Raw genomic sequence first — 13,516 nt, 5'->3', positions numbered from 1 at the left:
GATGTAAAACTAAAGATCTCACAACACCTGGTTCACAGCAAGGTTTTATTTTCTTATAAAAATATAAACGAACGGAACTTGTGAAAGCTTCCAAAGCCAAAAGAAACGGCCAGGTGGCTGTGTCCGTCCCCAAGCCAAGCTGAGTTAGCTCCCATTCGGCTGGACGGGACGACGGAAGAGCTCAGGGGGAGGATGACTCTGGCATTGCCGCGGTGCAGAAAGATGAGGGAAAGTGTCAGTGCATCTGTCTCCGCCACAATGAAAGGACTGGAGCTTGCAGCTTGACAGCTGGTTATGCTTTTCCTGAAGGGTTAGTGTTGAAGTACTGAGTGGAACATGCTGGTAACGAAGCAGACGGTAGGATGCAGGATCAGGCCCTTTTCATCTATAACTCACTGCTTTTTCGCCAGGCCACGATGAGTTTTAATCATTCCTGTGCCCCATGGACAGTGCACAAATAACACTTTCATTCTGTTTTCATTAACTGTCCTCTCCTCCTCTGAAATAACACTAAATACCATTTATTTATACAAAAAGACTGCTTTTTTTGTTCCAGACAATGTGAGGAAGCAATTAAAAAGGCAAGTGACTTGTTATTGTCAACATCAATATCAAGGGATGATATGCTAAACTTGTATTAGGCACTAGTTAGGCCTCTTTCGTGTGCAAGCTGTTACAAATAAGATACTGCTGCCCTGGAATCAGTCCAGAGAAGAGCAACCAGGTGCATTCTGGGATTTCACAGAGTGTTCTACGCTGACGGGCTGAAATAAATAAACCTTGTAATCTTGATCAGAGAAGACTTCGAGGAAGGAGATCTAAGATCTAAATTCAAAAACCCTGAAAGTCATTTCTGAAGTCAACCAGCATGACTTCATCAAAATAAACACTAAAGTACTAATATGCTGGCACAGGTGTCAACTCATGGAAGTGCATTTAATACCGGAAACAGAAAGCTGTAGTTTACCCAGAGAGTTGTGGGAGTGTGAAACAAGCTACCAGCTATGTGGGTGAAGCTCTTTCTTTGGCTTTCTTCAAGAAACAGCTGGATGGGATCCTTGTGTCAATAAACTACTAACAACCAGACAGGTCTGCAGTGACTTCTTCTCTCTTGGAGTCAACCATATTCTTAACATTCAGATTCTGGGCTCAGTGCCCATGTGGGGCACTGCTGGGGTACCCCTGAGGAAAGCACTTCGCTCCAGTATAGTTTTGAACCCAGCTGTACAAATAGCATCTTCGGAATAATTCAATGTCTGTTTGAATATAAAACTCAGCATAGGGTAATAATGCAATCTAAAAGAAACAATATTCGATTTAAAAGAAGTTGCTGTTTATTTGATAAGTCATATACTTTGGCAGACACCATCTTTGTGGAGTCATTATTTTAATTTTTGTGTGTTAGGTCAACAGTCCCACACACACACACACACACACACACACACACACACACTAACATGCACAGGCGTTTCAGAACTCATTGGAACTAACAGCAGATGATCACTTGCAGCTGTGTACAGCAAAGTGGATTTAATACTTATACATTTTTGAAATGGTGATTCCAGAGCTGTGCTTGAAAAGTTTGAGCCTTCAGCTGCTGAGTTGCATTTCAAAAGGGATTAACTGGGATCTACAGTCTTGTGGGTTTCTTCAAAGGTGTTAAATCCCCTCATTTGTGTGACTCTCATGTAGTTTCAGTTGCACAGTACTTACATAAAGCATGTAAGCAGTTACATAGCAGTTTTAAAATATGCACTATGTGAGCTTAACACTTTGTTCCTTACTCTACTGACACATGTTCTGCATGCTCAAACTGCCCATTTGTTTCAGGCTGTGCATTTAGAGTTTCAAAATCGATGTGCTTGAAGGCTTTGTCGTATTCACACTGGGATTTGTTCACGAATTCTGTGCGTTTGTCTTGCAGAGGGATCTACGGGTTCACAGGTGGCACGTCACAGTCTGAGCTACATCCAGGAAGTCGGAAGTGGCTGGTTCGGAAAGGTATGTCTTTCTGGCTCGGGGTCAGCGACGTGCGTTAGCAGTTTAAAGGCAATTTGGAGGAGGTATTTAGCAGGTTGAGCAATGGCAGACTGCCCCAACGTCGCTGTGAGCTCTGTTTCCAGTTCCACCTTGGCTGTTAATCTTTGTGCTGGATCACTCAGTTGCACATGCACGATTTGCGGGTTCATTTGTTCGGAGTGCAAATTTGCCTAAAAGTGGCGTAAAGATTGTAAATGTGAGGATGTTAAGCCAGTAGACTGACTGCTCGTCTTTGTGCTCTGGGGAAACCTTAACCTCTCCGTTAAAGTGCCTTCTGCAGTCAAAGATTGTGTTGAAGCCAGTTTAAAACATGTGTAGCTAAATTCCTCTTGCTTGCCTTTAAAACAAATTTGCTAAAGCCCAGAAGTTCAAGTTTTTTGTAAAGTTGAAATCCATGGTAGACCTTTTTCATGTTAAAAAAAACCCAAACGTTTTTTTTTCCTCCGACGTTCTCAGGAAAGCAAACACGCAGCTTTGTAAATATTTTCCTCCGCACGTGCTGGCTCTCAGGGGCTGAGGGCTGTCAGGGTGACGTCGTGCTTCCTCTGGCTGTTTCCTGAGGACGGGGGGGCCGGGGACACGGCCCCGCGCTGTGACTCGGCCCCGGGATCAGCAAAACATCCTCTGGTTGCTGCCCCAGCGTCCTTGTCCCTTTCCAGACTCCAGCCCTGTGGCGGGGCCTGTTCGCGGGGAAGCGGGGGTTTCCTGTGTGGCTCTATAAAAGAGTGACCACGCGGGCCGCCTGACTTCTCCTCTCCTCTCAGGTCCTGCTGAGCGAGATCTACACAGACCCTGGGCCGGACCGGGTGGTGGTCAAGGAGCTGAAGGCCAACGCCAACGCCAAGGAGCAGAACGACTTCCTGCAGCATGGAGACCCATATCGGTGAGTCGAGATCACGTAGGAGATACTGCTGATCATAGTGATGGACAACCTGACACTTTGATCATTCCTGTTTACTCTTCATGTTCGCAGCGCTCTCTAGTTATTTTGAAAACAAAAGGCTAGCGAGTCATTACTTGGCTGAAGTAGTTCTGCTGTCGTGAACCCTGGTTAACAGCACAGTTAAGTGTAGTAAGGTGTTACGAGATTCAGCCAATCAAACCGGTGGATTCTTTTCACCATCATGAAGTTGACATGCTAAATGACCTGTTACTCGTCATGGTCTGTGGGATCGTCCCTGTAAAGCAAAATGAATATTTGGCGTAGGTTTGATAAAATCATCCGAAACTGGGTAAAATACGCTTTATGACGTCTTTATTCAAAGAGGCTTGCAGTGGCACCAGTTTATACAGCTGGATATTCTGCTCGACAATTCAAGTGCAGCTTGCAGCTCCTTGCTCAGTGGTTCAACAGCAGTGTTTTTCCTGAACCCTGCGCCACACGGCTGTCCTAAACTAGGTTCACCTTATTAAACTTTCACAGGAGCGGACATATGTACTGATATCTGGTCGCGTTATATCAAATAGGGATCCTTCAGGATATGTTTTTTAAGGGTGGAAAGTGCTTAAAACCCTGACATGCACATTGCGAGTGTGAAAATAAAACCAAGCAGCGCGTGTCAGGCATGCATTGGAAAGACAAAATCCTGAAAATCCGTGAAATTGGCTGTGCCAGTGTGCAGCAGCGCAGTGTGGGGATGGCTAGAGTCCCTGTGAGTGTCTGGAGCTCTCTTCTGTGAGAGGGAGGGTGGAGCTCAGGGCTTTTCTCAGCTCAGCAGCACCCTCTGTGCGATTCTGCTGTGTCTTTACCAAGGCTTTGGCAGGCTGTAATCGGTTTCCTGTTTGAGGGGGTAATAATTATCCCTTATGAGTAGAAAAGCATTTTGATTTATTTCATAATACGTTGTGCAAATTCCATGAGGTAGCTTTTTCAGCTGCGCCGGGGTTTCAGTTTGTGTGTGTGCGTGTAAAACCACAGGGAAGGATTGCACACATTTAACACAGAGACTGAATTTCTCCACAGGGTCCTGCAGCACCCCAATATCCTGCAGTGCTTGGGGCAGTGTGTGGAGTCCATTCCTTTCCTGCTGGTCTTCGAGTACTGCGACCTGGTAAGTGTTTGACGTTGCCTCCTCACCTTGCCACACTCATTCTGGAAAGCCGTAGAAAACGCCTTACGTTAAATAATTTGGCGCAGCCGCGTTGGTGAACGGCCTGGTGTATCTGTAGGGGCAGAGCTGGGAGGTTCGTCACCCGCTGGCTCGTTTCAGTGCTCTGCGTGCCTCTTGATTTCACACGGTTGCCGGCAGCGGCCTGCGTGAGTTTTGTGTGAGAAAGGCGCGGCTTTTCTCCAGCTGCATGGTTCCTCCCAAACTCCAGAGACGCGTCTCTGGAGGGTGTGTGCGTGTGGGCGCGCCCCGAGGTGGGCTGTGGGCGCTCTGGGGGGTGTTGTCCGGCTCACCGTGACGGCCCGGGGCTGAAGCTGTTCCTGAAAGTGGACGGATGGAGCAACTGTTGCTGGGTCTGTTTTCCCTTCACACCTTTGTTCCACGTCTCTCCTAAAATAGAGAGAGTGGTTCACAGCCAGGCGGGTGTTTTCTCTCCTCTTCTCATCCTCTTGTCCCGTGAGGGCTGTCTGCTTTAATCCAGCAGCACATGGTCTCGGTCAGGTCGCTGTCAACAGAATGCGAAGCGCTTGCTTCATTGCTATTTTTGTTCATTTATTTCTGTCTCATTAGCTATTCTTGATGTGGTGTGGATGTGGACTGTGTGACTGGCTGCAGAGCAGCCCTCCTGCATTCCTGAGGACCCCAGCTCGCGGCCAGCTCTGCTTTCACCAGCCTCTGCTGCTGATTCTGCTCTGTTCAGATTTTTTAACTGGTAAAGGCCTCCAATGTGCAGCGAAAGCTCTTTTGCTAAAGAGAGTTTTGTCTGCGCTTTTCCTTATCCAGAGAATGCCAGTTCACTTATGAAGGATGACCTTCCTTTACAGTTGGCCCCTGACAGTGATCCATTGGAATAGCAATGCTCTGTATACTGCTGTCTCTGCACTCCCTCGTGGTTGCAGTTACACTTGAACGTGTTGCGGAACGGCTTCAGGAGCTGCTGTGGGCCTCTTCGTCTCCCGGCCTGAGACTAGAGGGTCACGTTGACATTAACCCTTGTAGGCGTCTGCAGTGACAAATCAGAAGAAAAGTGGAAGTGTGCTGCTAGGACCTTAAAGTCTATGTTCTGCCCATTAACTACAAACGTTTTTTCTGTCTCTGCTGGCTCTTTAAAGACGTCAACACAGACCTTGGCTCTATAAACCCTGAGGAAGCTGTAGCAGGCTTCCAAGTTGAGGGGCGTCTTGAGTTCTGTCTTCTCTGATTTACGGTCCTGGCGCTGGCCAGTTCACCCCGGTAGGGCTTGTGAGAAGATGATCTCATGAGCACACTGACGCTGCAGTGTTTTCCGTCGTTCCTCTACCTGTCGCAGAAAAACTGATCGCATGTCAGATCCTCTCTGCTGCAAATCGCCTCTTGCACTTTAATTATTAAGATTATTATTAAAACCTCAGTTTTTAAGCAAGCCGAGACGGAGCCACGGTGTGTTGACTGCGAGCTGATTTATGTGTTTGAGCAGTAACCAGGAGTATTCCTGACTCATTGCATTGCGTACGGAATATAGCCGCTCCGAACAACTGGAGCGTGCTGCCCACTGCCACTTGCTGTCCTAATGACAGTCGGTCTCTTTCCAGGCTTCCAGGGAGAATTCCTGCAGCTGTGCAGTATATGCCGAGCTGGTCCCCCTCTTTGATACACTGATATTTCTGAGGAGTATTTAATGAAATTCTTACTTCTGGTGGATCCTGCACCCCCAACCCCTTTGGGGCAAGGGCTGAGGCAACACCTCGGCCCAGCTGGCCACCGGCAGCCTGCACTGGCCAGCGCCAGGCGTGTAGCCCACTATTGCTGGCAATGAAATGTCTTTTCTACGAGCTCACCGGTGGGGAGACAAATCACAAAATTAAGGTTACAAAATAAAGTTACATGATAACTGCAATAGAAATTGAATAAAATAAACTCAGACAAAGCTCAGTATAAATAGAGCTGTGATGTGTCCAGGGTGTATGCAATGCATTCTGTCCAAGTAGCGCAGTGTGCACAGTACAGTGAAAACTGTGTGTCCATGTATCCATCATGGGTGATCTGCTAAAGGAGCTGCAGGTTGGCTGTTTAGCAGTCTTCTTGCGTGGAGGTAGAAGCTGTTGGACTTGGACCGGATGCTCCGGTACTGTTTAACAGATGGTAGGAGAGAAAACAGTTTGTAACTGGGATTACTGGGGTCCTTGAGAATGGACCTGGCATTCCTAAGACATCTAGCTGAGTAGATATCCTGAGTTGATAACTAATTTTCTTAGTAATATTAGTTACATGCCTACTTGGAAGGCCAGAAAGAGAGATACCAGGTTGATTCCAACCTCATTTCCTATAATGTTCTGAATTTCCTGATATCCCACAAGTACCTGTACAGCCTGACAAAGGACCATAGGCAATGATGAGAATGTCTGTGTCCTTGGGACACAGTGGAGAGAGATGTTCTGAAATTGCTTTCACGACTGGGAGATGTATGCGTGTATTTTCTTATGGAATTTAAGTAACCAAGATCCTTGATTTGAAGAACCTTGGTGGTAGTTTGGAGATGTCCAGTCGAAAGAAAACACCATATTCCTTCATTTCACAGATTGACAGCACAGCTTAATCAGGAAGGCAAGACGCCTCACCCCTTAACTCGCACACCGGGATGCAGTTAGCATTCATTTCTGACTGGAAAGCTGCGAAAATAGCATCAAGCTCTCTGCAGCAGCTTCACAGGATCGCAGAGCTCTACTTGTGCTGGCCCTGTAGTTTTCCCTGTCTCTCTGTGCATCTGCCTGGGATTTTCCCTGGACTTTACAGCAACAGCTTATTGTACCCAGATAATTCACTGTCTTATTTTAGACCGCTCAGTGCACTAATGTCAGGAACAAAAGCACCGAGGTGAGGTGGTACGTGCCTGGACACAGTGCACGCAGAGTTCATCGGTTAGAATTGCTTACACTTATATAGCGCTTTTCTGGACACTCCGCTCAAAGCGCTTCACAGGTAATGGGGACTCCAATGTGCAGCCCCACCCGGATGAAAGAGCGCTTTGGGAGAATGCTGTGAAGATGAGAGGGGTGTTAAATGTCAAAGTAATCACCTTGTAATCCACCGTGGAAAGGCCCCCTTCTGCACAGTTAATCTGCAGCAGTAGTCAAGATATTTCGTTACAAGTTTTAAAAGACGGGACTCTTCATCAGCACTGACTGTATTGGCCTTGAACGTCTTGTTTAAATTGATCACACTCTGCACGGCTGCGCTGTCGGTCTCTGTGATTCAGTTCTGTGACTGCAGCGCTTTGGCCTGTGAGAGGCAGGGGCCTCAGCACGCCTCAGTGTGGTCGGCTTTCTGCTGCACATCACGGCAGCTCACAGGAAGGCATTGAGCCGAGTGAAGGTAGCAGGCGCTGATACTTGGATTTCCCTGCCCAGTCTCCAGCGATTTCGATACACTGATCAAAGCTGACAGGCAGCCAGCGCAAATGTAACATTGGTTCAGTCGCTCTAGGCAAGCGTGGCCCTGGTCTCCTGGTACAGACATGTTGTACTTCAGCATGACCCGAGTCCTGTGTGTCTTAGGAGAGCCTGTGCAACCTGGAGAGTGATGAGCTGCATAGGACATACAGCTGCAGACAGAAAGTGCCTGTTGCACTAGACATGGGTAACTTCCCCTCATCTGGCTCAGAGACGTGGAAGTGCTTCCACAGGTGCTCGGCGTGCTGGAGAAAATGCATCTACATATTCCTGTAATAGGCTGTGAAGTAACATTGCCACCATATTTCGAGTAATTTAGCAAGAGGGGAAAGCGATGAAGCAAGAGAGGCACTTGATATTGGTTTAAGAATGATTTTATGGGATATCGGGTGAAGAACGAACATGTTTAATATGTGTGGTTTCACGCGGGCCATGGTCACTGAAGACTGTTATTCACCCTGTATCATCGCAGAGCTATAGGAAATATGAGCATGGCCACAGCGCAGGGTGGCTTATCTACCTCACTGACATGGCTTTTTTATTTTTAAAATGCTGTGACACAGCATACGCCAAAATCCATTATATGATCATGCCCTTACATGGCACTGAGTGTATTGATTGAAAAATCAGACCTCTGTCACAGCATCCTGCTGGAAAGCAGAGGGAGAGCTGTTTCTGCCCTCGTGTGGCTGTTCCCACCCACTGCAGTTTGACAACCTGTTCGTTAAGCAGTTGTGCAACTCAAAGTGTATTCTTTATGGTACAATGCAATTCTTTGCATTGAAAGCATTGTTCCATAGCATATAAAGTATCAAGCAAAAAACACAATTTTCTTGAATGTCACTGAAAGAAAACTTGCCAAGCTTGTTTCAGGAATTTGTCATTTTCAGGTATCACCTTTTAGAAGTAATCTGCTTTATCCCTTTGCCAGCAGCATAGTGCTTATCTGTTTTGCAACATTATCTTTTTCCACTTGTCACAGTTTGGTTGGAATGGATGTCTTGTGTAGTGAGATGGCAATAGTAAGTACAGGATAGAGAAACCTTTTTATCTCATGTCCACTGTCAAAAAGGATGTGCTTCCCTGATATTATATAGACAAGAATTGAGGTGCTTGACAGAGTGCAGTGAAGGATAGCCTTAGTCTCTGTGACAGTGTTCTCCGTGTGCAGGGTTGTGTACAAGTACAGTGTTGGAGCAGCCCCAGTAGAGCAGGCCTCTGTGCACAAGTACCATGTCAGAGTTACACCAGTACAGACGTGTGGAAGTGGCAGAGAGTTTCCAGTGCTCATTGAGGAGTGTCTGTGCTTCTTTCTGCAGGGTGACCTGAAGGGCTACCTGAGCCAGCAAGAATGGATCTACGGGAGCTCGGAGCTGCTGCAGCTGCAGAAGATGGCGTGTGAGATTGCAGCTGGGCTGGCGCACCTTCACAAACACAACTTCCTCCACAGGTAACCTTGCCCCGCCAGCCCGGTGGACCTGCTTCTGCATCCATGGGAGGCTGGGGTTCACTCTTTCACAAGCACCAGAAATCAGGCTTTGAACTTCGTTGCTCCAAAAGACCGCTGTTTTGCTCAAAGCCAGATAAGATGGTGGCTGATTAATGTGCCAGGCGTGATTTGTTCATTGAGTTGTCAGACGTGGATTTTTGGGTAGTTCTCAAATCCAGTCAGCAAATTTCAAGCCATGCCTGTTGAAAAGAGCTGCAGAGATTTCACTTGATCCGCGCTCCAGTCTGACGTGTTGTGCATGTGAATTTTCACAATTATTTGGACATATTTATTTCATATGATTATTACTCATCTGTTGTAGAAGTGGTTCCACAGGTGTGTGATGCAGCTTTTCGCTGCAGTTCCCTGCCACTCTGATTTGTACTGTGCTCAGTTTCTACTGTGTAATTGGGTTGCAGCATTTGCTTTTAATTTTGAAACAATACAGAAGGCTCCTAATAGTGCATATAAGGCTGTTGTATGTATGGTTTGTTCATGTAATAGCTTTGGGGTGTCCTTATGCCTCCCAAAAAAGGACAGAGTAGTCAAAGGGGCCGTTTCGTTTTCATTTTTGCCCAGCGCTATCGATGTCTGGGTGAGCAGGGATAGGGGTGTAAAGTAACGCGTGGCTCTAAGCTAATCTCCTCTGTTTTGCATGCTCAGAATGTGCTGAAAGGTCTTGAATTACACAGCTCTCATGGATTGTTGGGTGTCACTTGTCGTCTGTCACAGGGATATGATGATTCTGCAGTTTTCATGTAAAAGGATAGTTTCACATGTGGATTTTTACTGGCCTGCATCTCCAAAGGCTCAGGGAGATTCCTGGAGCATTAAACAAGTCACGAGAAAATACACCGCCTGGTGCTGATCTGATTTACCGCCAGGCCCCAGCCTGGCCACGACTGGTTCGCATGTGCAGCTGGCCTGCGGCCCTGCCTGGCCCCAGTCAGAGCCGAGCTCCTCCCACTGGACTTGCCTGTCTGGGCTCCTGCCAGGGTGTCGCCGTGCCTCTTTGAGTTTCACAGTGGTTGGGTTTTTACAGCAGGGCCTCTGTGCTTCCAGCGGAAAGCTTCGGCTCTGTCACACAAGGTGGAAAACAGGATCTAGGTCAAAAGAGAAGGGGAGGTGCCTTTTTCTCCCACCTTTGATTTGGCATTCAGAAACCAGTGAACCCGAGAACAGGCCAAACTTAGCAGGCCTGCCTTGGCAAGACTTCCCGGCACCCTCGGCTTGCTAAAGTGTTCATTCAGTCGCTGGTGTGCCTGATTGTACTGTCTGGACATGCCCGTCGTACATATTCTGTTCACAAACTTAATTAGGGAGACTATAAGACTATGTTTATATTCTGTGTGTGGCAGAAAACAAACGGCAAGATGCATACGGAGTTCTATTTGTGCGTGTTGACAGGTGTGTGTCACGCGTGCTCCCCTGAAGTGTGTCAGCAGTAGAAATTGTGCCTTTCGAAGAATAGCAGCTGGGGTCTGACAGGAAGGCCCTTTCTTCACCCGTTTACCTTTTAGGGAAGAAAGCTCAAGCTTTTCTTTAGCGGCTGTCTTAGCTGCAAATGTTCCCTGCAAGCACAGTAAAAGAAGGGTTTAAAATATCTGTCCATTTATCTTGGCCGGTCCAGAAGCACTGACAGTTCCCCCGCTGTAATTGAGAAATACAACTTGTATCAGCTCTTTGCTGGGAGCGGTGGCTCTCTGGAGCTCAATGAAAGAATGTTGCAGTGCCAAGGAGAAACATGAGCTCCTTCTCTCGCCTCGCCTCTTCCAGAGCGAGGTGCCATCTGTCCTCTCTCTCTCTCCTTCCTGCTCCCCTCACACTCCTGCGCCCCCAGCGTATTCCTCTCTGGAAACAATATCCTGATGCTGAACGAGTGTGTTGGGAAAAGCTCCAGCATCAGTGATTTTGTTGCTAGCGGGAGAATGGAATCGGCAGAGCAGGACTTCCCTCCCTGCTCTCTGAGATTTACAGCTGCAGAGGGGAGTGCTGGCGCAGAGGCAGGATCCCGGGCCTGGGAAAAGACTGCAGGAGGCGTCTGAAGCCAAGAGACCTGTTGAGTGCTGTGCCAAGCTGCCAGAGCAGCTTAAAGGAACTGAGCTGTAACTGGCAGAGATGCCAGCCAGCAGACCTGCTGGGTGCGTGACGCCGTGCGCGGTCCTGTCTGCCCCTCGCGCAGGTGCACGCTGTGTGTTTCATAGATCGCACGACACGCGCATCCATACAAAGCAGTGCTCGTGAATGAAGAGCACTTTTTTTTTTAATAGATTAGGTGTTTTGCCAGACACTGTTAGGAGTCGAAGAGAAACAATTAACATTTGCATCCTGTCAAAAATGGACTTGGCCCCCATTGAGGGATCTGCCCCCCCCAACACATGGGCATTCTTCAGCTGTATATTGTTAATGAACCCTAAAGAGTTTGATACATCCAGTTATTTGTTTGTTGAACCCAGCAGCATTACTGAAAGCCTCAAATATAAATGATTAAGGAATCAAAAGAACTGCAAAAGCTTAACTTCAGTCCTGTAGGGAGCTGTGCTCCACTGGTGTCATGCTGTGCGTACAGGCCACCACACAGGGGCAGCAGAGCCTTCTTTGACAACAAATAATCCTGAATCTTTAGATCTTGGTAGGTATTCCCTAGAATTTTTATTGTTTTTTTGGGGGAATTCTAATATTTCTTTAAACATTAGTGGAGTTTGCTAGCTAGGGTGGGAATTGCCAGCCTGATATTTGCCTGCTACAGACCCAGTCTACCTCAACAGGGGACGCAGTTGCCCGGTGGCACGAGGTTATGTTCTGTGTCCCCTGCGCACAGCGACATGCTGCGTGGAAAGCGAAGTGCTTTGTGCAAGGAGCACGCGGTTGTGGGGGCAGGCAGGGGGAGTCAGGTAACCCAGCATTGCAGCGCTGTGCTCAGGAACGGAGGGATCGTCTCCGGTGCATTAGCCAGGGTATTGATCGGCCTTTTACTGACACCACTTTCCCACTCAGCATGTCTATTTATTACTGTCTTGCCTGTGCGCCGCCCTTGCTCTGGCATTCAGCTCCTGTTTCTTTTTTTTGTTCCTCTTCCTTTTCTCCCAGTGACCTGGCTCTGCGGAATTGCTTTCTCACCACGGATTTGACAGTCAAAGTAGGCGATTATGGAATAGGTCCCTCCAGGTACAAGGTAGGCAGTCTGGTTTGTGCTGTGTGTGTGTGTGTTGGGGGTGGTACCTGTGGGGAGGACAGTTTTTGACATGGCACTGGGGGGTGGGTGAACGAGCACTGCTTCATTTTGTCCCTGTGTGCACTCTCCAAAGCGAGTGTGCCCTGTGCCAGTGTGTGTGGCGTGGCTTGGGACACTCCTGGCTCTCTGGGAGAGCCGCAGGTGTCCGGCTGCGCTGTTGTCCAGTGCAGCTGCTGCCGAGATCCGCGTGGAGCCGACAGGAATGAGCTCCCGGCTGACGCAGGACTCGGGACTCGGGGGCTTCTGCCCGGCAGAACTGCGAGAACTGTTGTATCGCTTTTATTGTGATACACGGTATTTAAGAGTGCCTCGGTTGTGCGCTCGTAAAACCACAAAAAAACAGGCCTACGCTCTAATTCCTCATGTGAATAGATTCTGCGTAATTGATAGATCCCAACCTGGAATAGGATGGTGCCGTGTGACTTTTCTTAGCAAAGACGCAGTGCAGTGCAGGGTTCTGATAGCTTTTCGAGAGAGTGGTGTTTAGGATCACTGCCAGGGTGGGATCTGTAGAAGGCAGTTTTCGTTTGGTGCGGGTTTAGGCTTTATTTTGGTCAGTCGGCCGATTTAAAAGCTAGAAGAGTCTAGAGTCGTCCTAATTTATAAGTCGAGAACCACCTAGTCCAATGTTTTACAAGCCCCTGTTTATAGTCAAGGCAGCTAAGTCTGTGTAGAATTTTCCTTAATGATCACAGATTTGGTCTCGTATCGGTTTTATTGGCAGTGCGCCCCAAAAATGAAATAGGATTAAAAATAAAATGGTCATATCTTTCACCGAAGCGGAGCAGCTTGACCAGCGGGTCCCGTGTGTGGCCGCAGGGCCTGACCGTGTGCTCTGGCCCTCCCCAGGAGGATTACATCAGCACCGAGGAGGAGCTGGCAGTGCCTCTGCGCTGGATGGCCCCCGAGCTGGTGGCTGAGCTTCACGGAGGCGTGGTCACAGCGGACCAGACCAAGCCCGGCAACGTGTGGTAGGTCCTGCAGCTCTGCTCCCAGTGCGCTGGGGATCTGGCGCTGCTCCGTGCTGGAGCTCCACGTCGGACACTTCTCAGCGGGGAAAATGGTTAATGGAGTGTTATTAATTCATCCTGAACGGAATGAATAAAAAATGTTTGACATGTTTCTTTTTTTCAAAGAACACTATAACAAGCCTCTTTACACCCAAATATATGACATTTATTTTCACTTTGAATCCCCAGGATGGCCGCTGTGGTTG

The 13,516-nt window shown here is 48.0% G+C and overlaps 1 protein-coding gene across 1 annotated transcript in view; it reads left to right on the top strand.

The window, feature by feature from the left end:
- The window catches only part of lmtk2 (lemur tail kinase 2), a 47,389-nt gene that overhangs the window by 19,874 nt on the left and 13,999 nt on the right, over positions 1-13,516 (top strand). The window contains exons 4-9 of the mRNA XM_088612133.1: positions 1,925-2,001; positions 2,805-2,923; positions 4,004-4,091; positions 8,896-9,026; positions 12,156-12,240; positions 13,150-13,271. Of these exons, the coding sequence (XP_088468259.1) occupies positions 1,925-2,001; positions 2,805-2,923; positions 4,004-4,091; positions 8,896-9,026; positions 12,156-12,240; positions 13,150-13,271 (622 nt within the window). The remainder of the gene's footprint in view (positions 1-1,924; positions 2,002-2,804; positions 2,924-4,003; positions 4,092-8,895; positions 9,027-12,155; positions 12,241-13,149; positions 13,272-13,516) is intronic.

Source organism: Lepisosteus platostomus, chromosome 19 (assembly GCF_059453375.1).
Source record: "Lepisosteus platostomus isolate fLepPlt1 chromosome 19, fLepPlt1.hap1, whole genome shotgun sequence".
NCBI classification, from domain to species: domain Eukaryota; kingdom Metazoa; phylum Chordata; class Actinopteri; order Semionotiformes; family Lepisosteidae; genus Lepisosteus; species Lepisosteus platostomus.
The sequence above is the reverse complement of the archived record's forward strand: the minus strand, read 5'-3'. Positions and strand labels throughout refer to the sequence as shown.